Source organism: Sinohyriopsis cumingii, chromosome 14, assembly GCF_028554795.1.
Source record: "Sinohyriopsis cumingii isolate HCF-2022 chromosome 14, ASM2855479v2, whole genome shotgun sequence".
NCBI lineage: Eukaryota > Metazoa > Mollusca > Bivalvia > Unionida > Unionidae > Sinohyriopsis > Sinohyriopsis cumingii.
In genome coordinates this window covers 113635014-113662607 of record NC_142974.1, presented here as the reverse complement: position 1 = coordinate 113662607, position 27594 = coordinate 113635014, and the positions used below count along the sequence as shown (strand labels likewise).

At 35.8% G+C, this 27594-nt stretch overlaps 1 protein-coding gene and 1 long non-coding RNA gene across 3 annotated transcripts in view; both read right to left on the bottom strand.

The window, feature by feature from the left end:
* LOC149784629 (uncharacterized) overlaps nt 1-27594 on the bottom strand; it is a 441350-nt gene that overhangs the window by 192932 nt on the left and 220824 nt on the right. The gene's annotated exons all lie outside the window — the stretch shown is intronic.
* Nucleotides 1-27594, bottom strand: part of LOC149784632 (uncharacterized) — a 300236-nt gene that overhangs the window by 174030 nt on the left and 98612 nt on the right. The window contains exons 16-18 of one of the 2 annotated variants that reach the window (XM_089932691.1): nt 20517-21029; nt 18510-19130; nt 11425-16933 (exon numbers count right to left, since the gene is read on the bottom strand). The exons of the other annotated variant lie outside the window; for it this stretch is intronic. Of the exons in view, the coding sequence (XP_089788817.1) occupies nt 18552-19130; nt 20517-21029 (1092 nt within the window). The 3' untranslated portion in view covers nt 11425-16933; nt 18510-18551. Of the gene's footprint in view, nt 1-11424; nt 16934-18509; nt 19131-20516; nt 21030-27594 lie in introns of those variants that run through there. 2 annotated transcript variants of the gene reach the window in all.

Below are 27594 nucleotides of genomic sequence, written 5' to 3'. Positions count from 1 at the left end.
GAAATAACAAAAAATCCGGAATAATATTCATAAATTTCATGATGATCGGCGGTTACATTGAATTTTATCGCTCCCGAGATAAGATATATTCGATATACGCCAGTAATTGGCGAGGTAAAGCTAAATGTGTTATTCTCGGGTGTCCAAGTAAGATTCTGTGTTTTTACCACAAATGTTAAATTGCATGGAAGATTTTTTGTTGGCACCTGATCTGGCACTTAAAAACGCATCAATTTTGGAAGATTCAATAACGACAATCGTACTTCAGTGACTTTAATTTTTTTTTCAGAATCATCAATTTTTTCGAGAAGTTCCTTGTTCGAACTTCGCATCGTTGAAACATCGACGTGAATTTCTCTCACAATTTCTCTGAGATCGTCGTGTAATGTTTTATCGGTCTTTTGGTCAACTTTTGTAGTTGCGGCGAGAAGTTTTGTGTTCAAATCTCGAATTTCTCCGTCGTACACCGATGTATCGACCTTTTGACGCGCCAATTCACGTACTACGTTAATATCCTCGTTGATTTTTTTTATTTTCTCGTCGAGGTCGTCGTGTGATGTTTTATCGACCTTTTCACTTGCGATTTGACGTATCTCGGAAGTTTCCTTGTTAATTTTAGTAATATCCTCGCTGATTTTTTTTGTTTTTTCGCTGAGATCGTCGTGTGATGTTTTATCGACGTTTTCACTCGCCAATTTACGTATCGTGGAAATTTCCTCGTTAATTTTTTTTTTTGTTTTCTCGCTGAGATCGTCGTGTGATGTTTTATCGACTTTTTGACGCACAAATTCACGTACCGCATTAATATCCTCGTTGATTTGGGCAATATCCTCGTTTATTTTTTTTGTTTTTCCGCTAAGATCGTTGTGTGATGTTTTATCGACCTTTTGATGCGCCAATTCACGTACCGCGTTAATATCCTCGTTGATTTTAGTAATATCCTCGTTGATTTTTTTTTGTTTTCTCGTCGAGGTCGTCGTACAATGACATATCGACCTTTTGACGCGCCAATTCACGTATCACGTCAATATCCTTGTTAATTTTGGCAATATCCTCGTTTATTTTTTTTGTTTTCTCGCTGAGATCGTCGTGTAGTGTTTTATCACTTTTCTGACCCATTACGGTTTTTATTTCGGTAACATCGGTGAAAATCTTAGTAACATCCCCGCTGATTTTTTCTACCTTATCGCTAAGATCATCGTGCGATTCTTGATCAACTTTTTTCTTTGCTAGTTCATTTGCGGCGGAGGAAGTATCGCTGAATTTTTTTATATCTTCGTCAATTTTTTTACTAAGTTTAGTTAAGGTATCGTCGAGTTTTTTAAGATCGTTAGTTAGCCTGTTAAGTCTTCTTGTCAATTTGTCCTGAAGATCGTCGTATAATGCTTTATCGGCCTTTAGAAGCAACGTTGCTGATAATTCGTTGTCTTTTTTTTCCACGTCCGCGATATCGGCCTTTGAGGGTAACTTCGCTACAAGATCGGCGATATCAGCGATGGATTTTGATACCGACTCTGATAGGCTGGTAAATTGATTGATACGATCGTTATATTCGTCTCGCTTGATTATATCAGTTATTTTGACGTTGCTTGTTTGTAATCTTCCTTCGCTATTTTGAAAAATAGCAACTTCGCCAGGATCTATCTCTGACAGCGATAGAAGATTATTAATATCATCCCTGGTTGCAAATTTTGATGTATCAACGTCAGTCACTGCTGCTTCCTTCTTCCTGTAGAGGAATCTACCGTAAATATCAACCATGATATTTATCTACGGCGTATTTAAATACAATCCTGTGATACGGATCGGATGATTTTGAAATCGCATCGAGAACGTTAATTGATTCTGGACCGCATATCGGTGGATCCATTACCGTCTGCGTCGGAAGTGTCGAGTACCAAATCGGAATATTTAACTTTGACACGTAATTGATGAATTCCTTCGGTGGCGCTAGTCCGTATGAATCAAAATAAACAACTTCGCGAGGATTAATCGCGTAGGCGACCCAATGTGTGCCAGGGCCGGTACTTGAATCGAGATTTATTATTCCCGTCTCGGTGGTGTTTGGTTTTTCTGGTAGTTGGTTTCGCATAAATACGCCTCTGAAAAATTTTATTTTTTTATTCTTTGCTTCGCTTGATAAATCTAAATTTGAATAGGGCGTGCTAATCTCAGGCCGGATCCGTACATGGGAGGTCGTCCCAATCTTAGGCCGGATCCGTACAGAGGTCGTCTTGGATAAAGGTTGTTTCCCTTTTATTACCGTATCGTCCTCCTACTTTTTCTAATAGTTTTTTACCTGCGTGTCCAGCCGCGGCTGATGCTAGACCGGTTGCTATTGTCGGAGCAAGTGAGGCTAATAATCCAGGAATAGCGGCTAGTAGAGGGAAAAATCCACCTACTTTGACCATGTCTCTGATGGCGCCTATACTGAGATTCACATGAACGCCAGAATTCGCTGATTTGGCTTTGGTAAAGCGTTCACGTTGACCCCTAGTTAGCGATAGTTTGTTAGGCCCGCCATGAATTTGATCATTTTTCAAGGTTAATTTCATACCGCATCGCTTTGATATCGCTGACTGAAGTTTTTTCATCTGACCCTGGGTCAGAGTTACGCTGACGTGTTCGTATGGCATTTTAATATTCGTTTAATCTAAATTTAGAAATCTTAAAATCTTCGATTTTAAAGTTACATTTTCTCGACAGGCGCGTCGATGATTCTCATTCTGCCGCTGATTCCTTCCAGGATCATTGTTCTATCGCTGAGAATCACCGCGATTACCCTAGCTGGTCCAGCTGTGTTAATTCTGGCTTTGAAATGGATATCAACGACGGATTGTTTTACCAAATCGAGATGTTCCAGAGAAAAGTAATAGATAGGATAGCGAGTATTAAAATCCAACTGTGATATTTGCAATCCGGTATCGATATTTTGATCGCGACCCATAAAACACAACAAGCGATGATATGCGCGGGCCGTAGAATAGTTGGCAAAATCAATCGATATTTCCTCGGATGGCTCTTGTTGCCCGTTTATCCTTAACGACACGTTTGTCGCGTTAAATCCATCAAATATCATGTGACTGTGAGTTTGATCGTATCTATTTGCGTTTTGAAGAGCGACAAATATGTGTCTAGGTGCCGAGACACCTTGTTGTGACGCAATTCGCCAGGTAAATATTCCGTTAATATTAACGTCGATAGAGTCGGTCGTGGTTGTTAGCCAGGACATAACAGACTTACCACCCTGATTCATGAATGACAATAATTTTTCCTCCTCAAGCATCGACGAAACTATCGCTGGCATCCACAAGGTAAATTTGGTTAGTAATATTTTGCCTCGATCACCATCCACACCTACTTCTCGCCAGATGGCTCTGTCATTGCCTGTGTCGTCTCGAACGAAAGAAATCGTGTGTTTTGCTCCGTAAATGACTTTCCTGAAGTGCCTGCAAAATCCAAAAATGTGAGATAGCGGAATTGCACAGGAAAATCTTCGATCATTTCCTTTTAACATAAGTCTTCGCGTGGCAAATCCGAGGTTGTAATTGGGATTGGGTTTAATCATCACATCTTTAGTATCGGCGGCAGCATTACCAGCGGCATTTCTCGGTACACCGATGTCATACTGGACATGATCAGCGTGATCAGTATTATCTTTGGCGAACATCATGCTAGGGCCAGCTGATCTGGTAAAATCATCCGAGTATCTAGCTAGGCCTATAATCGTCGTTGCTAAATCAACGTTGCCCGTGATTGACTCAATCTCTCTTCCATCGATCATGTAAGTGGCGCTCTTGAATAATGCCATGATGCCGTTGTTGACGAATCCGACTTTAAAATCTGCGTTATAGTCGGTATTATCCGCCTTATGAATTTCCCCAACAAATTCGATATATGCCTCAGACGGAAGAAAATATCTCGTTGTATCGTGAACTTGAATTTCAACGCGATTAGTCGCATTTGGTGTCACTGTGTCGTACGAGAAATATTGGAAATCACGCACGGATGTGTCTCTACCTACAGGCTCGTCCATGTCGAACACTTCGTTTGACACTTGTGCGAACATTTATTATTAAGAATTTCATCTAAAACGAAGACCGCTGCCTGATATAAAACTTGTGTTCGCAACTTCCTTTGCTAGATTATTTGCGAAACTTGTATTTGCAACTTCCTGTGCTAGGTCATTTATTTTTTTATTTGCTGCGTCGTTTATAGCTTTACTGACCTCGGCGGGCATTTCGCTGGTGCTAGGTAATTTGACGGGCTGCTTTTTTTACGCATTAAATTTGATATTTTACCTTTGACAACATCGAAGCCTTTACTGGCCAAATTACCAATACCAGAGATGACAGTCTCGCCGATCTTTCCTATTGCCTTTGATGCAATTTGCTTAGCTGCGGGTCCGATTTTAGGGACTACTCGCGTAACGAGGCTTTTAACGATATCGCCTAATCCATTGCCGTGAATATATTTGTATACAGGCAATCGAGAGTTAGCTATGCGGACCTGTCTAGGTCTGCGTTGATGTTTGTGAACAATCATGTTATTTCAATTATGTTGTTTTAATCGATGGGTTCGTCAACGAGCTCTTCGTAAATGTAGGAATCAATGACACCGCCGCGAAACAATCGCTGACAAATATCTGAGGCCTCGTTGATTATTTCAGAAGAATTGTTTCCGGCTCGTTTTCCTCCGATTAATACCTCGAGGCGAGATACATCGTTGACAACGCTGTCAGGGCAAATAGTATATCCGCTTCCTGTTTTAGGTTTTGGAAACATTTGCCAATGCGACGACGATGTTAAATCTTCATCTTCCTCTTCTGGCTCTTCTTTTTGTTTTATTTTTTCTAGAAAATTTTGGTAACCAGGATCATTAAAATCGACTTTTTTTCTCATTGTGGCAAAATATACCGCGGGAATCCATTCATCTTTGGTATATTTATCGATACTTCTCTTAAACAAATAATCCTCCTTTTATCGAAGCCAGATTTGGCAACGTTGATCAAATTATCCCCTATTTTAAAATACCTAATCGCGTCATCAGTAAAATGAGTATAAGGCATAGATCCTTCGATGGATATTTCCCCCAATTCCTGCGGTTGTGGCGTTACCGAAGATTTTACTCCTTTTTCTGCCTTTCTGTTATATGCTAATGTACGAAATAGAAAAAAATTCGCATCATCTTCCTTCACACGGGATAATCCGTAATTGGTCCGATATATTGTTTTATACCACGATTCTCGTGTTCTATTTCTACCTAATCCTTTCTTCGTTAAATAATTTATTTCTCTTTTAGTGAAAGAATCTTCCGCAAATTCTCCAAGTTCCTTAAGGGTAGTTTTTTTCTTAAGTTCTTCTGTTATCTTGGACAAACCTTCAGTGGTAAAAGTTTCCGTTATTTCCTCGTAAATTTCTTCTTCTTCTTCTTCTTCTTCTTTTTCTTCTTTTTCTTCTTTTTTCTGTGCTTGTGCTTGTGCTTGTTCTTGTTCTTGTGCTTGTTGCTCTTGTTTTTGCCGCGCCTGTTCTTGTTCTCTTCGTAATCGTTCTTGCTGTAATCGTTCTTGTGTCCGTTCTCGCTGCGCTTGTGCTTGTGTTTGTGCTTGTACTTGTGTTTGGCGAATTTGTTCAAGCTGACCTGGCACTAATCGAGTATGTTCCTCAATGTCTCTCAACACAGGAAGAATTCCACGTTTCTTGATATCCGGATCCTTTACGTCACCAAGAAAAACTTTTTCGGTTGTTTCGGTAACTGGCCTTAACAATTTTGATGATAAATCGGTACGTTCATACTTCGCGTCTTCGTAATCACGAACTTTTTTCTTGAACAATTCTTTTGCTGGGATAAGTTTCCTTACTGCCGCTAATTGTTCTCGCGCTATTCTGGCAGAATGAGGCTCTCCAACTGTACTAGTTTTCCGACTCATATTATTTTCAAGTATATTATTTTAATGCGACGTAAAATGGACCAAAGCAGCCCCACCATGCAACAAAAAATATAACACAAAAAATTATTCCCGATAATTTATTTTCCTGTCTCGAACGCTATATTTACTAACACACACGGCGCGACCACCCGATGCACCCGGTCTGAAATGCATGAAAATTAGCTTCCGTAGAAGGCGTTATTTCTGCTTTCTGAGGCTTCTACGGAGAAAGTTCGCGTAGGAAGGTTTATTTTGGCTGGAAACTCTGGTCTGTTCAACTTCCCTGCTGCTCCATCACAGTCACCATATTTCAAGTCACTATCAAAATTGGTCACTATTGTGACTAATTTCAAGTCACTATCACCATTACAGTCACGGTTATGGCTGATTCACTATTACAGTCACCGTTGTGACTGATTTCAAGTCACTTTGAAAATTACAGTACCATTGTGACTGATTTGAAGTCATTATCACCATTACAGTCACATTAACAATCACCATCGCTTTTAGTAATCATTATGTTTATTGTCAATGTTGTATTTAGTCACCAATACAGTTGTAGTCAATACTTGCAGATTTAAAGTCACTATCACCATTACAGTCACCATTGTTACTGATTTTAAGTCACTATGACCATTACAGTCACTGTTATGGCTGATTCACCATTACAGTCACCGTTGTGACTGATTTCAAGTCACTTTCAAAATTACAGTCACCATTGTGACTGATTTGAAGTCGTTATCACCATTACAGTCATATTAACAATCACCCTAACTTTTAGTAATCAGCATGTTTATTGTCACTGTTGTATTTAGTCACCAATACAGTTGTAGTCAACACTTGCAGATTTAAAGTCACTATCACCATTACAGTCAACCATTGTTACTGATTTTAAGTCACTATCAAAATTAATCACCATTGTGACTAATTTCAAGTCACTATCACCATTACAGTCACTGTTATGGCTGATTCACCATTACAGGCACCGTTGTGACTGATTTCAAATCAATGTCAAAATTACAATCACCATTGTGACTGATGTCAAATCACTATCAAAATTACAGTCACCATTGTGACTGATTTCAAGTCACTATTATCATTACAGGCACCGTTGTGACTGATTTCAAGTCACTATCAAAATTACAGTCACCATTGTGGCTAATGTATCTTGCCCTTAATAATTTCTGCAATGTTGAAACAGTTCCTATATGTTTCAAACAAAATACTGAATTCAGTACTTAGGAGAGAAGTACATATCATATTGTTATATATTATATTATATAATATCATATTATATTATATCTCATTATGTTATATAAAATGTGTGGTTATGTGATCATAAGCCCATGGTGACAGGTCAATCAATATACGGTTGATGTCACTATGACAGAAGGAAGTGGAGTAAACACAATGAACTCTGGGAGATTATAGTTATTTGCCTTCTTGCATCTTCAATTGATGCATACTCCTTTCAAGATATAGTACTAATGAAAAAGCTGACATGATTATTAATGTCAGTGGCTGGAATGAAATGGGGTACTAATTTGAAGACAAAAATCAAACATTTGTACTGAGTTAGTTGAATGTTAACAAGTGTGTCTGGGACACATGTTCTCATAAGTTAGAATAAGCCATTCTCCCTCAAACAATAAAATAGTATACATATAAAACAACACTAAAATAATATGATTTTATAAAATTACATGTCAAGATACATAATTCAGGAAAAATAGTTAATATTTATGGTGAGGTAAAATTACAAAGCTAATAAGCATAGTAGAAACTCGACAACAGTACGTACACCAAAATCAATACAGTAGCTAAATAAATTTACAATATCATTAACTGGGTATTAATAATAAATTTGGATTATTCCTTAGCTATCAGAAGCATTTCCATTTAGCTTAATATCATCATCAGTAATGTTAACCTCTATACAAGTATCTAAGTGGAATAATGTCAAAGCATAGTTGAATTTTTAAGGGGCCATCCATTAAGTACGTAAGCAAAATAATTTGGCAAAACTTGACCCACCAAAAGCACGCAAGCATACTTGTTTGCACCATGCAGAAACCATAAGGGATTAATAATATTAACGTGTTTAATAATACAGATAGTACACAGACTCTGAATGTCTGGCTGAATACAACAATTAAGCTGTATAACTTTAAAACGTTTGTCAAGTGTACAAAAAAATTAAATGCTGACTGAACCCGGTTGAACAAGTTAATTATTAGACAGATTATTACTGAGGTGTCCCTGTTTCTTATGCAGATGTACATTATCAGTAGACACTCCCAACTCAAGCGTATGCACTTGGTTGACACCCTACCCCTCCATGAGTCCTTACTAAATTGATGGCCCCTAATCGCCTGTGTAGCCTTTATTCATGCAACCTGTTTAGTATGGGCAACCAACACACAGCTTTTAACATATTATGAACCATACAGCAATATTATCTGTGTATCAGATATGCATAACAACATTTGGCTTTTGTTTACATGTATCAAGTTTTGGGAGTTAAAATTACAATGATTACTGAAATATCTTTGAGAACTGTTTCACAACTGAGGAATAGTATTCACACTGACAGGCTTTGTTGAGAATACGGAAGGAAATGTACCATTTTAATTATAAAATTCCAAATAGTATGAAACCTATGTAAATATAAAATCTCACATGACAGCAAACCTACCTATCCAATTATCAAATCGCAAATAATAGGAAAACCAATCTAATTTTGATAACCCAAATCCGGACTTCTTGATCAGATATATATATATATATATATATATATATATATATATATGGAATAAATTGCATATCAAAAGCATCTTTAAACTACCTATATATACAGAATGACAAAGGCAACTGTATCCACTATGGTATGGGGGGAAATGCAAAATTGTATAAAATGTTGTTGTTGTTGTTGTTGTTGTGGGGTTTAACGCCATTTTTCAGCACGATAGGCTATACATGGCGGCCAGTATTAATGGTGGAGGAAGAACCCGGAAAACCCCGGAAAGAACCACCGACCCACGAGAAGCTACTGGCAAGCTTTCTCACATGCCCACATTGGCTGAATCTTAGACTCGAACCGCCGCAGACAGAGGTGAGATGGCAGTGATCCGTAACGAAGAGCGCTTTAGACCACTCGGCCACTCGGGGCCCCTGTATAAAATGAGTTTTAAATATGGAAACAGTTAGGAATCTGTAGTTTACAGTTTAGTACTTCTAATCATAGACTCACTACTCTAAAAAATGTCATCTGATCAACATTCAGAACGTCGAGTCATATACTCCCTGTTGAGTAAAGTTGTTACAAAATGGAGAACTTATAATCATAGACTTCAGGTTGAGTGAAGTCGTTGAGACAAAATGGAGAACTTCGAACATTAGATTCCATGTTGGAAAAGTCTCTGGGACAAAGGTTATGACTTGTGTTCATATATTCCATAATAAAGAAGGTTAAGTTTAGAACCACTAATCATAGACTGTTGAATAATGTCGTTGGTAGAATATTTTACGACATTCAATCATAGACTTTCTGACGACAGAGGTCATTAGGACAAAGATTATGACTTCTGATCTTAGACTCACTGTTGGAAAAGGTTGTTGGGACAGGACATATTTTGAGGACAGAAAGTGTAATGACGGTGTTAAAAATTCTTCAGTGACGAATAGTATAAATATTATTTGCCAAATAAATATGCAATTTTCTAAACCATTTTATTATTTCAAAACATTCATTGCAAAATTATCAAATTAACTTCCACAAAGAATAAAACAATTATCCAAAATATTGCTAACTTGTCATTCTAATATTTGATGAAATATTATAAACTGTATGATATTTGTTCAATTGCAAAGTTTGAATACTTCATAATACTATTTCCTTTTCCAGTTAGTTAGATTCTGCAAACTCCATGATAGCTGTTGTATCCATTGCTTTCCCATTTTATTATATATTCTGTTATATAAAAAATTATATTTGTTTTCATTTTTCAACTCTAAATCTATATGTTGTCCAGCAATGCCATGCATTTCACGATTGGTTTGTGAGGTCACTTTATAAAATTTTAGCAGCTGCATTTTCACCTGTGTGTGGTAAAGCTGTCATTAATCAAAGTTCTGTATTTTTATATTTTTGGTTGAACTAAGCTAGCACAGGTTGTTTTGCCTACGTGCTTTCAATTGTATTATTTGGTAATCAGAGTAAAGTGTTTTGACCTATCAAGTGAGGAATCAAACCCAGTATTACTACATAGGTATCCAGAATGCTAACCACTGAACTACTGCACACTAAAGCGAAGGACTGCCTATTTGATTCTGGCCACTGCTGTGTGGTTAAATGTAATTTTAAATTATTTATATATTCTATAGCTTTATCTTTCTAAAGTGTTCTCCATGATATTTATAATGAATTGCATACATCACAGTGTTTAACCTTATTAAGATTAATGTTGCACTGTAATATTAGCTTGTGCACGTCTAAGGCCAAATATATGTGGTGACATGGCTAAAATGGAACAGTTTTTATCAACTTATTTGCATCTCAAGTTAGTTTAATAAATTCAACTCTGAAAGGTATCAAACAAAATACCTTTGTAATTGGTTACGTACCAACATCTCAATTATCACCACTTATACTGTTTATTCTTTATTTTATGTTATGAGTAAAAATATTATGTATATTACCCTTTCGATTCTGTGTATTCAGAACCTACATGCACTATTAAAGGAAAGGTATTGAATACATACTAAAAGAGGCTGGTGGGGAAAATAATTTGCGATTTAAAACACCATGGAATAACTTCATTTTACTGTATAGTCTTGAATAAAATATTAATATCCCAATTAATGTCCTAAATAAGTTATATAATAAGGAACCATATGGAGTGGGATCTCTCACAGAAAATAATTGGGAAATTGTATAAGTGCTGCATAACCATATGCAATGGGATCTCTTAAGGATAAATGACCAGAAAATCTAACTGATATTAGTGCTGTGTAACCATATGGAATGGGATCTCTTATGGATAAATCACCAGAAAATGGTGGAAAATCTATCAGATATTAGAGCTGTATAACTATATGAAATTGATTCTCTTGAGGAAAATCTCCATAACATGGTAGAAAATCCATTTGGTTGTGGCAATGTATAGACAGCATGTAATTTGACTTCTGTTTTGTGTCATTCCAAATATAATGACTAAATCATCTTGAAACAGATGCCCGATGTCATAATTGCCAAGCTATTAGATCTGCAAAATATGAATAGTTTTGGTTTCATGATAAAGACAAAAATGGGTTGGTTAAGATTCTTCTAACTCCATTTACCCAAGGCTAACCGTACAGGCCAAACAATTGTATTCTTTTGAGAAACAACCTCAGTATTACAAAACAAGACAATATTTTAGGACATTTAAATATACACGCTTTATGTAATTACTTAAATATTGCGTATTTGATATACTTTGCTTTAAATGTGAACTGAACATGAATAGCAAACACCACATAAAGTTAACCTTTACTGAATCACAGTTTTAGTATTTATATACTGATGGTGCTATAACACTTGGACAAATAATAAACATCAAAGTGATAGGGGTGAAACGATTCATCAATATATCAGTGCAACAACTCCTGTACCAAATTGATACACATATCAGGTTCAGTTAATATTTAGCAGTCATACATTATTATTAGTCATTTGCCTCTTTACTGTTTAAAAAGAACATTCATTTTGATTAGATGACACATGCTTGGGCACTCAGTTTTATCTGGCATCAAAGAAAAACCCATTGATAACACCCCCATCACCTTCTACAAACTAATGTGGTGCTGTGCTAATTAGCATATCCCAACTGCCTGTTCAACATAAGAGATATTTCAAATGCATTTCCCTTATATACTGAAGTAGTTTAATTATCTCGCAGTAGAATTTGTTACACAGAATTAAGATTGGTGATATCATCTGTTTCAATCCATTGTAAAAAATACAAAACAATCAAGATGTAATTAGTTTATTCTCTGTGTAAGCTGTGCATCGGATTATATGGGGCAGCTTGAAATGACCTAAAAGGTTGAACTAACATCACTGAAAACTAACAAGTAGTCCATTTTAAAGTTGTTCTACTACCTTGCCAATGATGAGGATGGCATATAAACATGATGATACGTCTATATATGTCTGATTACTCTGCATACTTGACATATTGCCAGTGTCTCTGCAAATACAAACTGGCATAAACTACCACTAACTGACTTTCTAAATATGGAAATACTCAATAAAAAGATACGAGTATCAATAATGTATCATATCGTAGGCTGTGTATCGTACCGTGAATCAAATCGATGTGAAACACATGTGTATCATTTCACCTTTACTAAATGAAATATAACATGGCTATTCCCACAATATAAAAAGCATGTTGTTTGCTTGTTATAATTCTGCTTTACAGTTAGAAAAAAATTGCTGATGTCAGCATTTGGAAATCCAGAGTGTCCAACTATTTAGGTTAATGACACTAAATAAATTTGGAAGTGCTTTATGAGAGAAACATAATGGATTCTGGTTTATACCAATTATAAATCTAAGCAAATGTTTGACATAATAATTAATATATGAGAGCAAATGTGTAAGCCAGAGAATACTTACCCTATCATATTAACATTTAGATAGAAACCTACTACCTTCTGAACCCAGCCATCCTAAAATGATGAAAAATGTATTTTTCCACCTATTTAATATAGACGAATGGCAATAACTATTGCCCATTAACACCCCTAACCATGCCAAATTTTGCTAGCTTTGAAGCTGAATAATATATGAACATAGCTGCATACACAGCTGGCTGATTGGGAGGGTTAAAGTAATGTGATTAGGTAAGTATTCTCATTAAAACTTCATTTACTTAAAACAATTTGCTCTCTCCTTCTAATATTTTACCCAACCACATAAACATTACGAGAATAAGTTTTGGGAGGAGTGAATACTTAATATCTGACTTCTCCCTTGGGTATACTTCAAGGGAAATTTGATTGGATTCGCTAACTGAACAATAAAGTGTTCTGATAAGCAACATAGTCTACAGTCGCATGATTGTGACCTCTATATCCAGTCAGACGAGATGAGTACTGAAATCATGTTACCTACACAAATTTAGCGGTTTACCAGGAAAAATGTTTTGTATGATAGTAATTTCAATGAAGAGCTGGCTACAATATTTGGACTCGTTGAACTAAAATATGCTAGATGCAGGACAAATTCCATTTAGTAGAAAGGGTGACTGACTTTCATTAAATTAGCTACAAAAAAAAATGTCTTTATTTCAATGGATGTTATGTATGCCATGATGTCTGACTGTGTCAGACACCATTGAGTCGTATCCTTTGATAGAAATTTGAGCCAGCATTTCCTCCTCAAAGAGACAAAGAAAAAAGCCAGCCAGTTCAGGTATTCAGGCAGACACGGTGACGAAAATATTGACTTCGCACCATTAACTAAATGAACGCCATTTTCCCTTAGAACCTTACAAGTTGAGGCTTTTCTTACTAGCTTCTCTACACAAGAGGCTTCAATAATTTGTTCAAATTATTCACGAAGAATACTAAGACAACAGAGGCATAGATGGAACACCTGAATCATGGCTGCTTGACAAGATTGGGCCTGGCCGAAATCTTCGTGTAAAGGATAGGTCTATCGCTAGATTGAGTAGATCTGTGGCCCAGAAATTGTATCTTCTGCTAGTGGCTATCACAGTCATTTTGTAGTTCTGAAGCCATGACTGTTGGAGTTATTTTAAAGTAAGACTATGGGAAGGTAGACAAAGGACTAGAACCCTTTCTAACTGATTGACAGTATCCACAGCCCAAGAATCTGGATCCGGAACTTAGAGATGAAGGCGGGCTGCTTGTGTTTCCAACTGCTCGCAGAAGAGCTAATCTCAGAAGCTCCCAAATTATGCAAATTGGAAAAAAGTCTGTAGAGTTCTTTTGCACCAGCATAGAAACAGCTGAATCAACACACAGGTCACACGATTTGGTGCCTCTGTGTGAGGAGGTAGGTCTCCACATATAAAAGTTGTCTGACATAATGAGGACCATATTCCATGAGAAACTTTCATTCTAGAATTGTAAGGCATTGATTATAGCCTTCTTATCTAATGGTTGGGGCTTCACCGTAGGGATCCCAGATATCAGTCAACCCCGGTTGAGTCACTCATACAGGAATGATTATATGTCGGATGTGAAATTGACTTGTTGATCAAGGGGACTGGATAATGTGTGACAGAGCTAGCAATGTCATCTGTAAAGGACACATAAAAAGACCTAGTGAAGACCGCTGCCATGTTGAATAGTCTGATGAGTTGCAAAAACTACCAAGATGAAATCCAGTATTCTTGGAATTGGGATCAACTGGTTCTACGATTAGTGTACACAACTGTGTGAAAGCCATATCTAATTGAGTATGCTGAGAAATGCCATAACCTGATGGAAAAAACTCTGGGATTGATGAATGTTGGATTGTCCAAGCACACAATAATGTCTCAGCGATGTGAAAGTTAAAGGAAGTCATTCCTGCCTTGGAGTCAAAGCGTACTTATCATATTTTTTTTTTAGATGTCGTCCAGATATTCATTGCAGATGACATCTACCAGCACAAGGTGACGATGCAATCCAAGATCCTGATTAAAGTACATGAGGATGGAATTAATAAACCATGCCACAGTAAACACGTTGTCTACAGGTTTCACTGAAACAGCGATATGAAACAAAATACAACATGAATGTATAAATTACTGACTCATCATGTTGATAAGACACTTAGGCACAAGTTACTGAATGGATGAGTGAGAAAGTGTGTGCATAACCATGAATACGAACACTGATGTGTTAAGTTGTGAATGACATCAACACTGTTGAATGATAGCATGCCATTTTGGGATAGTGAGTCTTACAAGACTAAGTACGTAATTGACAGATTCATCATACATTCTAGAGAAAATATAAAATTAATGTATAACATATGTGCAGTACTATGAGCAACATTATAACTCCAAATCTGGCTGCTGATAATGTGTTAGAAAACATTCTGGAATATTAGGAAGGTATTTCCATGTGTCTTAAAAGTAGCTTAAAAACTAACTACACCAGGCAGTGCCAAAGGGATGTAATAGACAAGAGTTATTTCCCTTTGTCTATATGAAATATATATATATATGAAACAAAATACAACAAGAATGTATAAATTACTTACTCATCATGCTGATAAGACACTAAGTCGACCGTTACTGAATGGATCAGTGAAAAAGTTTATGCATAACCATGAATAAGAACACTGATCTGTTATGTTGTGAATGACATCAACACTGTTGAATGTAGCATGGTTGCCAATTTGGGATAGTGAGTCTTACAAAACTAAGTACATAATTGACAAATTCGTCATAAATTCTAGAGAAAATATAAAACTAATGTATATCATAACTACAAACTACATAATAACTCCAAATTCGGCTGCTGATAATTTGTTAGAAAAAATCCTGGAATATTAGGAAGGTATTTCCATGTGTGTCTCAACACGAGAAAGTAGCTTAAAAACTAACTAGACCAGGCCGTGCCAAAGGGATGTAATGGGCAAGTTATTTCCCTTTGTCTATATGAAATATATTTCAAAAGACTAGTTTTTTTATTTTTAGTCCAAGTGGATTCAGGCATTAGAAGGCTTATATCCAAATGGTAATGTCATCATGGAGCATTATTTGAAGGAGAGAAGCCATAACATAATGATAATACATGTGATGACATGCAATCAACAAACGTATCAGGCATTTTAATACAGAAATACTATTTTAAGGTCTTATTTATCAACTTTCAACTTTTGTTGGACAATTAGATTACTGGCATACAACTGAAAGACACTAACAATGCCTGATTTGTATGCAAAGTAAAGCAAATGCATCCGAACAATGTATATAAAAAATGGTTGTTGGCGTGTATCACAGGTGTACAAACACCTTATGCGATTGGACAAAGTCTGCTTTAAGGTCTATGTTACAATGATATTAGAATATATTCCAAGTCTGATGAAATCTAGACCACAGATATGCATGCACCAAATAGTAGCAATGCTAACCAACTTGATGCAACGTATTGAAAAACAGCCATTACTTTTTCTTTCATTTCCTTTCAGCTAGATATTTCTCCACATAATATTTTGTGGATATTAATTGAGAATATCACCACAATGCTAATGGAGAAACATGAATAATCATCAAGTCTATTCTACAATAGATACCTATTGGCTGTTAAAGAAATATACCTATAGTCTGTTAAACAAATATGCTTACTGTTTAGTAAAAAAAACTATACCTATAATCTATTAAACAAATGTATCCAGAGTCTATTCAACTAATATAACTATACAGGCATTGTCTATTATACTAATATAAATATGCTGTATGATACAAATATACATATATTCTGTTATACAAATATAACTCCATTCTATTATCAATTATGCTGGGTTATAATTATGGCCACATACAGTAGTGTCTCGGTATGTGATTATTTACAATAATGGGCCCTAATCATTTAATTATGGTGATAGACAGTAGTGTATCTTGTATGGGATTATGTACAATACTAGGACCTAATTATGGCCCCTCACAGTAGTTCGTTTGGTATGGAATCATGGATGATGCTGGTTCCTAATTAAGGCCACATATCTTTGTCTCCTGGCATTGGATTATGCAAGACATTGGGTCCTAATTATGATCACATACAGCAGTGACTTTTGACATAGGAACATTTATTTTGAGGGCATATCTCCTGTTTCTTGGGATCCAGTCTAACATTCCTGGGATCCAGTCAGGCATTATCCAGTCTAGCATTCCTGGGATCCAGTCTAGCATTCCTGGGATTCAGTCTAGCATTATCCAGTCTAGCATTCCTGGGATCCAGTCTAGCATTCCTCTTCCACAAAGTTAGCACGTGACAAACCTGAAAAACCACACAGTTCTTGTCAAATTTAACACTTTAAGAAAATCACCTAGACCACTAGAACATGACAATAATGTTCCACATGAATTAAACTCTAGAACTTTGGAACTGTGTATAATTAAAGCAAACTCATTACTCATATATGAAAAATAAATTTTGTTTTTTATCTAGCTTTCCATGCAAAAGTTCCAAAAAAAAATGTACACAGTTATTATAGACTGTAACTGTGTCCTTTCATAATAAAAGCTCTCATCATAGATCCTTTCATTTCAGTCACAGAGGTTATAGTACCATTTGGCAAAATGTCTACTTTCATAGACATCTAAGTAATATAGTTGTCAAAGTACCAATTAGCAAAAACATCCACTTCCACATATGTCAAGATAATGTATATATCACAGTATGTACTATCTCACAAAAACATCCACTTCCATATACATCTAAGTGATGTGGACGTCATAGCACCATTTACCAAAAACATCCACTTCCAGATGTCAAGATAATGAATATGTCATGGCACCATTTGGCAAAACATCGTCTTTCAGACATCAAAAGTAATTTAGATGTCATACAGTAGTACCATCCACTGCTGCATATATCGATCTAAAATGTAAGTGATATTACATTTTGGCATAAACCTTCACTGCAACATACAAAGTATTGATGATAAGATTGGAAAAACCTAAAAACCTCTATGGCCATGAACAATTCATTGTTTCAGGTAAGAAAAGAAGTTGATGTCCCCTTAAAAATAAAGAACTTTACATTATTTGCTGTATAAAAGAGGGTAGAAAAGTTTGCATGCAAACGTTTTTGAAAATGACAGTCTTGTATCAATAATATCATCAGTTGCTTTGATTTTGGTACAATTGGCTTTTTTAATTTAAAATGAATCACTCTAAAATATAAATGATGAATGATTTTAATGTGTAGTTGAAAAATTAGGAAAACAATATTTTACTACTACTAAAACAATATAAGGTGCAGATGATATCAAACTGTATGTAATAAAAGATGCATATGACATGACATACAGTATAAACTGAATGACACTATTAAACTGTGATGTAATATTATGTGCATATAATGACACTGCATAAAACAGGAATGCAATATCATGTGAAAATAATGATACTCTATGTGTATATCATATGACACTATAAAACTGTTATGTAATAGTATATGAATATAAAATCATACTATATATTTATGACGTAATGTTATGTGCAGATGATACAATTTATAAAATTGTGATGTAATATGTGCATGTATCATGCCACCTTATCAAACTGCGATGTAATCTTATGTGTACATAATATGATGCCACAGTATTTGATATTTTAAAGAAATGGTGAACTCGTCTACTTGACAACAAATACTACCTTGAATTTCAGAACCAATATTTATATTATACTGTTAAATACTAACACTATATATCCGTGAGTTTCAGTTGGTATTTATACACCAGTGCTAAATAAAAGGTTCAATGTTATATAACCAAATAGGATGGTAAATCTGAAACCAATCGTCATCTCCATTTTTCATGATCTGCCATGCTCGTGCACACTGTACTTACACTTTGAAATTGTTGCTCTTGCTTCATGACTTTCATTTTCAGCTAACAGGCTTCATAGATGGAGATGACCTGTCTCTTTTGCTTCTCCAACTCTTGGCTGTACACCTGTCCACCAATTACAGCTTCAATGTCAAAAATCACAGATTCAAATTTGTTCCAGTAATCTTCTAAGTTTTGTCGGCTAGTCTTTCCATCTGGTGAATGGCCACTGATATGATTTCTATATGAACGAATTTCCTCCATACTTGCTCCTAGAGAGCTGTCCCTTGGTTGATCTTGCGGATCATTTCCCCAGCCTGTTAGTGGAGCTTTAACTGTACTGATATTTCTGATTCGAGTGTATAGCAATGAAAGGTCAAACTGGTCCAATGTTCCCATTTTTGTCCCCTGAGGGTCTGGAAAAACCAGATGAATTTGATCAGCGTTAAGAAGGGGTCTTCCCTGTCTACTGGTCAGCTTGCCCTTATTTGCTAGGATTGCTTGGGAGATATTTGTGTGAGATGCAGGAACTTGGGTGCGGAGAACTTCTCTCATGGCATTTCCACAAACAGTTACAAGAGCAACACAGAGTCGAGCATGATTCATGTGCTCAGGTGTAATGGGTGTATCAGGATCATGACCCTAAAAAAAGAGGAAGGTCACTATTTTAAGGAGACCCATGGCATTAAGATAGAAGGAACGAATGATGTTTCTGTTTAACTGCATAATTACAGTTCTCGATTCTATGAAATGATTACAAATTAATCTGGGACTGCCTGTTTTCAACAGTGCTGAATACATAAATATCATCGATATTGATTTATTCAATATAAGTAGATTCTAGCTAGTAGTACTGTAATACAGTCACGTGACTGACATGAAGTGTCCTCTCAATTCACCTAATTCTCCTTCAGGAAGAATCAATACTGATAGTAGTGAGAAAGACTACAGAAAAAGTGAATCATTTTAGTGCACTTTGGATATAAATGGAATGCACATATGACTGAAGACTTTTCTTATTTTTCCAAATGTGTAGATTATTATACAAAAAATGAGGTCATAAATCAAAGTTGCATATTACTTACATTCAGATTAAAATAAATGGATGCAATACAAGAAGTTAACACATTTTAATACAATACAAAAAACTACAATGTTGACATTTTAAAATGTAAGGATTTCTGAAATATCAGTGCTACAAATTTAGGTTGAATTAAATTAGTAATAAATGAAAGATGGTGTGTGTACATCTGTTTTATCTCAACTAAGGTCAAATTATAAATTTAGGATATAGCTGGGGTTAACATCTTCTGGGTCATTGCATTCAAAGTACAGTTATTAAAAAATGACCCTACAAAAAGTAATTTTCATTACCATTCTGAACAAATTTATGATGTATTATAAATAACTGCTTCACTGAAAATCAAAAAAGTTGCAACTGAATTCTTCTGAGGTGATCTCGTTGTATATTCCCCAGTTCTTGTTCTCTATAATTAGGTCAATACACATTACAGACAATTAGACTACATAATAAGTTGTATTTTAGCTTAATACACATCATGCAGATCGCATGCCAAAGTATCAGATTCCTAACTACATTAATTTATTTTTTGATAATATATATGAAGTACATCATATGACACACTTTCAAGCTCAAACTACAAGATTGATTTTAAAGGTCAATGGCATGACGAAAAATTCTCAAATTAGGAATTATTTCATGACATTACATATTTCCCCTCGAGGCTAAAATAGGTCAATATGAACAGTCATCACACGTCTTAAAGTCACAGGCCAAACATCAAATGATGTCACATTACATTTGGTGATGGGTTTAATATACACAACCTTCTCCAACGGGAAGTCTTATGATGGGGTAATGTGATTTAACCAATGGCCTGTGCACTGACAATTCCCCCGTTTATCACACATGCATGAGTAGAAAACAACACAGTAGAACAGTACATGAAATAAAGGAGATTATATAATAGTAATGCATTCTTTTTGTACATTTGAATAACAAATTACCTCATCTGCAAACCACATGTCAAACAATGGTGCATAGCCAACCATGTCATCGTCAGAGACACCTTGAGATGGTGGGCACTGTACAGACAACCCATATTCTAAGTTTTGGCCAAGGTAAGATGTAATCTTGGTGAGATTCAGAGAAATAAACTTTCGAACTCTAGTACACAGCTTTGCATCAGGTGTATTCACTTCATCAATCAACATCCTAGTCATTCTTGCAAACACAATATGGTTCCTACAGTGCAAGGTCAGTCTGTGGAACAGGTCAATGTCAGACACGCAGCATCCACAGAAAATTAGATTTTCTGATGTCTCCTTCTTCTTGGCTACTGGCCAGCGAGTTACACAGGCAGCAATCAGTCTGTGAAAGATGGGTGGTGGTAGATACTTCCCTCTAAAGATATAGCACAAGACTGGTGTGCTCGCCATACGTTGATCCTGTTGAGGTGAGATAACTTCTCTGGGAGATTCTTGACGAAGCATACAAGGAGCAAGGAAATAAGTCTCCACCTAAAAGAATATATATAAAACTAAAAAAGTTCAAAATATTGTCAACATGTGTCATTTTGTAATTGTATAATGTGTTTTTGTAATCTTGTCCTTGTACATGTTTGTTATGTTGCCTAACATTGTAAGGTGCAAAGAGCTTCTAAAGATTAGGCGCAGCACTGAGTCCATATTATCATTATTATTATTAGTAGTAGCAGTAGTATTATTATTAATTTTAGGGTAGGTGGTTGGTTAAATGTCATTGTGATAACTTAATACTAACCTACTGGCTATTGGCTTGCATCCCTTTCTGGGAACACATATTGGGATCAATGTAATATAATGCCTTTGATCTTGCAAATGTTAATGACTGCAGAAAAATAGTTTTAAAGGTAAGTTTCCAGAAAGAAGCTCCACCCAACAGTTCAAAATGGCATTTTAACAAAGAGCATAACAAACAAATGAGATTCCATCTAGGTGTGTGCATGAGTTGGATTTTTAACATAGCTTTAACAATTATTCAGTCATATCGCTATGTCGCTATGAAGTCTGCGGTGTGGTAATGATTTCTAGCACAGGGGCATCATGCCACAGACATGTAGCATCATGTCCCACCCAGTCACATTATCCTGACACCAGGCCAACCAGTCGTAACACAAACATCTTAATGCTGATGGCCTAGCAAGGCAGCTGTTAGTACCATTTTTATAAGTCTTTGCTATGATCCAGCCAGGGTTCAAACCCACAACCTTCTCCATCTGAGGAAGACTCTCTAACTACTTGGCCACCAGAGCAGTCACGATCCATCTAGATAGTAATAAGCATACAAACCAGCTACAGCTCAAGACACCTGATAGGTTCAAACAGATGACAGTTTGATCCAATGTCCAAATCGTTAGCAAACTTCAACGTGTTAATATGATGGGTTGGGCTGCACTGTAGAACTTATTAGTAAGACTTGAACATTGTCTCTCTTCAAACACAAAGAGAAGAAAGTATTTCATAGCACTTTTAGAGGGATAACTACAATTAATGTTTTCCTACTGCAAAATTTGCAAACGATTCTCTTATTTACATTGTTGATCTTGGATGTGGACCACTTCTTGAGTTGAGCAATGCCACTGGGAACCATGCTGGAAAATTTGTAACAAGTATCATTTAACACAATATCTACTACGCTCTTTTGAAGAAAGATGTGTATGTCTTCCCTATTGTGAACCAAAACTGAGTGGTACAATAGAAAGGGGATGCTTGTTAGAAAAGGCTGTTCCTGAAACCAAAACGGGAATGCTCCTTTTATTGGAGCAAATATTAACATCTTTCATTTTACTACATCTTCTAAACTGCAATAGTCCCTTAAACTTTGGTGATTTCTGAAATGAGCCTACATCCTTTTAAAGAATTTTGCGGAGAAACCCAAGAAATAATTTGGACAACCATGTTTTCTAACTTGTGTTGATGGGCCACAAGTACTGAAATGCTGTGGAGTTGGATTCCAAAATTAGATGACTTAAGGAGATGGCAAAAATGATACTGGCCTTCAAGGCTATGGTAGTAAGCATGTAAGCCTTTACTCCAGTGCCTACAACATTTTGACTGGAAGGCAAGCCAAGGTTCCCATCAGAATCCTAATGTGTGATGCTCCACCAGGAAAGGACCATGGGATTAAGAGGCCAGAAAAGGGAGTGAACCATGTAGCTGTATGCTCAAACAAGCCTTTGGATAACAAAGGAGGGAACAGACCACCCTATGTTGCCTGACGAATTCCTGGCCCTTAAAAAACCTTTGGGAAACTTTCTCCACTTCTAAAGGTTTGGACACCAAACATGGATACATGTACTGGGTGGTAAACCTTGTTTACTGCCTTGTCAAAAGACCAGATCTCTTCCTCCTCTACTGCCAGAGCCAACAGTTGGGCAGGAAAGGGACACATTTGGAGAAGGGGGACCATCTCCAATTGATATTCCAAGAATTTACTAGAGGTCATCAAAACAAAAGAATGTTACTGTCCTGCTCTTGCTTCTTGTGAGGAGACAATTGCAATGCAATGTCTCTCCTAAGGGTGAGCACGATGTAGGTACGGGTTAACTTCTTTGTCCAACTCCTCATCAGGAAGTGTGGGACTGCCCCTGCTAGCAGGGATTATTGGAGGATGAGAATGTTTCTAGAGGTAATATTGTGCTCCAACTCTGAGGAGTACAGAAACTGTCCACACCTGCAAGCCTTCTACACTTTTCATTTCTCCTAGATCATGTTGAGGGGTGGACCAGCACATCTCCTTTTGCTTCGCTTCACAAAAGCGGAAGATATTGGTCCATTACCTTATATATATGAACTGTTGTGATATCATGGTATGGTCATCCGTCTTGTGAAGAATGTGAACAAAGGTTTGAAAGGAGATTGAAAGGGAACATGAAGAAGATTAGATGACAATCAGATCGCCATCCCTATCGACACACCTCAGCTCTAACTTTCAGATTCCACATGAATGGTTGGTGGAGTGAAGCCTGGGCAGGGGGTTTGCAACCCATATACTAAACTAACAAACAGTCAGGTGACTGATTTGTTGGAGAAAACCTCCTCTGAAAATCTGGATCATGATCCTCTTTCAGATTGGTGCAAAGGGCTCAACACCATCACTGGGTTAAGAGGATAAAAGAGATGCTGATCCTGCTCTAATGGGGACTAGGTGTGTGAAAGTAGTGGTTCACTCACAGCCAATGCCGTTCATGCCTTAGATGTTATCCTGGATCAAGCTCCACCTGAGCCTGACTGCATCAGACAAACCATCAGGGATCCTAGGGATTTGTATATTTTCTCCAGAGAAAATGATCCCATATGTGCTTTTACTGTTAGGACAGTTTCTTTACAGCAGTACTACTGCTACATTCATCTTTATGAACTCATCTCTTAAAAATCAGTTTCCGTTTTATTTGTAATATGTTCAAGCAGGAATGTGAACATGCTTTCAAGGCCTATTTTGTTTGAATCTGAAGCCTATCACAGTGCGAGTAACCTTATAAATTATTGTTAAGGAATGGTAGATTTAATTTCTGTGGACAGTAAATGAAGGTGTCAATCAGTTCCAATATTGTGATCGATAACAAATATGCAATGTCATGTGTTCTACTAGTGTATGTATTGCCCCTTATTGAGATAATCTCATCATGAACCCTTTTATGTGTGTGTTATTATTTTGTTTGTGTTATTATTCACACTCTTATAATAGAAATCTTTGATAAGTCTAGGTAGATATGCTAATTGGGAGAAATGTTATTGTTAATTTAAAAAGTATAGAAACACATAATGAACATTAATGTACTAGTGAATTTCAACGTAAGGAAGCACTTAATGGATGGTAATTCATTCATGAATTTAAAGGTGTGGAAAGATGTAAAGAACCTTTTAGTCTCGATATATACATATTGGTTCTTCAGTATTACAGATATATTTGTTGACTGTAAATGTAGTAGCTTTTGTATCTTGCAATCATTACATTTTTCTTCTTTAACAGCTTTTACTATTGCTGAAGAGTTCATGGTTATGAATAAACACAGTATTTGAAGATAACATGATGTTTCGTGTCTTGAATAGTACAAAACTCATGTTTATACTAACTATAATTAATCCCAAGGAAAGGCAGTACACCATACCCTGGGATCAAATAATCTTCTTTATCTGAGCCCCTAGGCCAAGTTGAAGGATTTCATACCCTCCTGACAAAGAGGAGATGTCTTCTTTTGAAACCCAAGGTACAAAGAAAGATCACATACCCTCAAGGGATAAAATAATCTTCTTCATCTGAGTCCTTAAAGGCCAGGAGAAGGATTGCACACCTTAATAACATTGACAAGTCTTCTTACATTGAGACCAAAGGACTTAGAAAGATAATGAGATGAAGGAGACAAGATGATAGGAAACCCTTTCTTTGTCTCCTTATATGCAGTCTGACTGTTGGTGACATCCCAAGCCTTATTAAACCAGCATGATTTGTGTATGAAAGATCAGTGGATTGTGTCTCCCATGGGGCCTTTATATGCCCAAACTTTCTCCCACTATGTTACGTAATATTATTACTGCATAGGAAAAGTTAATAAAATGGAAAGCACTGCAAAATAGATGGCCACTTTATTATGTTATCAAAATATGTTAAAGGGAGACAAAACAAACATCAGGATGCAAATAATCATCCTAAATTTCCAGCAACATCCAAATGAATGATACTAAATTAAGTGTAGTTTCCAAGTAATATTTTTGTAATTAGTGCATATTTTACATGTAATTTAATTACGGAAAATAACATTAACCAGTTTATGCTGTTCAATATTTCACATTTTTATAACAAATTATAATAATTATTTATGCATTTTTCCAAAATTATTGTAATTTTTGTAATTGGGATGGATGCATACAGAATTTCGGGATTTAAACACAGTGCTCAAATGTTACTAGTGTGAAGGAAAAAAAAGGGAAACTTATAGCACAGCTCTCAACCAAAGCGTTAATCTACTATGGTAGTGCTAAAGTTATAGGTGTGAGAAATAGAAAATAATACCAAAGTGGTAAACTTATCAAGTTTGCATTCTTGTCATTTGCATTGCCTTTTATTGTTTAGTAATACTTCTCCTAATAAATTATACATGTTCACCAAGTAACATTGTTTAACTTGTTCAGCTGTAATGCAAGTAATGATGTATATAGTTAATGTAATGCAAGTACCATTATGTGTATGGGTTACATGTAATGCAAATAGGATATCTGTATGGGTTACATGTAATGTTATTAGCAATATGTGTGATTTACATGTAATGTAATTAGTGATATGCTTACAGATATCATGTAATGCAATTAGTGACATGTATAATTTGCATGTAATGCAGTTACTAACATGTATAGTTTATATGAAAATGCAGTCATCAATATGTGCATCTTACATTTAAATGCAATTATATAAAATATTAGTAAACAGTTGATGTCTGCTATCATTGTGTTATTTATAATAAGCTGTTTTCTTTATCAAATGTTACTGGTATGAAAGGTGCATAAAAAGGGGGATTTAGTGGACAACTTTCCCCGTCAAAGTCTTAATTTTCTATGCTAGTACAGAAACATAGATACAAGAAAAATAATAACTAAGTGTTAGAGTTATCATATGACCAAACTATAACGTTGTCAAATCACCACCTTTAAGCTTTTCTATAGTATGTTTATATAATTTTTTGGAAATATGCACGACACCTCCAGAAGTAATCCTGCCACCAGTTACTTGCATTTGATTTTCAAGCTTTTTAATACACATCTCCATCACGAATCCAAATACAGTGACAATAAACAATAATTACTTTGCCTGCATGCAAAAACTGTGTGCAAATATCCTATTCAGAAAATAATAAGTAAGGATCAGAACGGTACATTCAATGTCAGGCCTGGACTGGGTAAAGTCAGATGCATTGTGTTTCCTTTGAATTGTCCCCTCATCATACTAACGTTGGGAATATAAATATTACCTTCGAAATTCAGCCCTCCCAAATTGGAATTTCATCATTCTGTGTATTATGTATAGACAATGGGCAATAACTCTTGCCCATTATATCCCTTTGTACATTCAGTGTCAGAAGTGGGCTAACAAAGACAAACAAAGGACAAACAAAGATCCATTTTATTCCTGATTGTAAAAACAACACTTGCATATTAAAGCTTTAATGTTCACCTTAATAAATAAATTAATAAATTAAAACGCTATTTATAGTTCTGGTGTTTTATTTATGTTTACATGTGTGTTTTGTGTCATCTTTTTTGATACCAGTCACATTCTCTATGCAAACGCACCTATCAAATCAAAACAACTTAAGCCTCTATACCCTTTCTCATATCACGATAGCCTATCCCTTGTTGACATAACATATTCTGACTAATAACTGACTTCTATGCAGCTTAGAAGTTCCATAGCAAAGTTACTTATTCTTTCCATAACAAAGTGAAATGTCAGTCTATACAAATAAGAGTTCAAGTAAAAGCAAATTATTCCCAGCCTCATGAACATTTAAAAAATAAGTGATATACAAATCATGTATAGGTAGTATAAGCCTTTGTCAGTTAATTTAAGTTCCACTGTAATATCAGGAACACTGTCAACATGTTCACTATTTAGAAAAGAATTACGAGACCAAGACCAGAAAACAATTACAACACATAATTTTATATAACTGTTATACCCTACACTATTTTTTCTTTTTTAATGTAAATAGAAAAGCAAATAAAAACAACTATACTCAAATGAAAATATATAAAATGGCCAGTCCTAACACAAACACAATATAGCATCATTAAAACACTATAGCATACAAATATAAGACACACAGGACATTATATTGTTCTTGGATAAGATCACTAAAATATAGGGTCCATGATATAGAAACCAAACACAAGACCTTGTGTCCGAGGAGGGAAGTATCTGTCATAAAAAAATATACTGGGAAGGTAAACAAATGGACCAGAGACATTGTGGATACAACCCACTGTCAAACTAATAAAATGCAAATAGCAAAAACAGCCTTGGAACAATATTAACAAGATACTTTTCCTT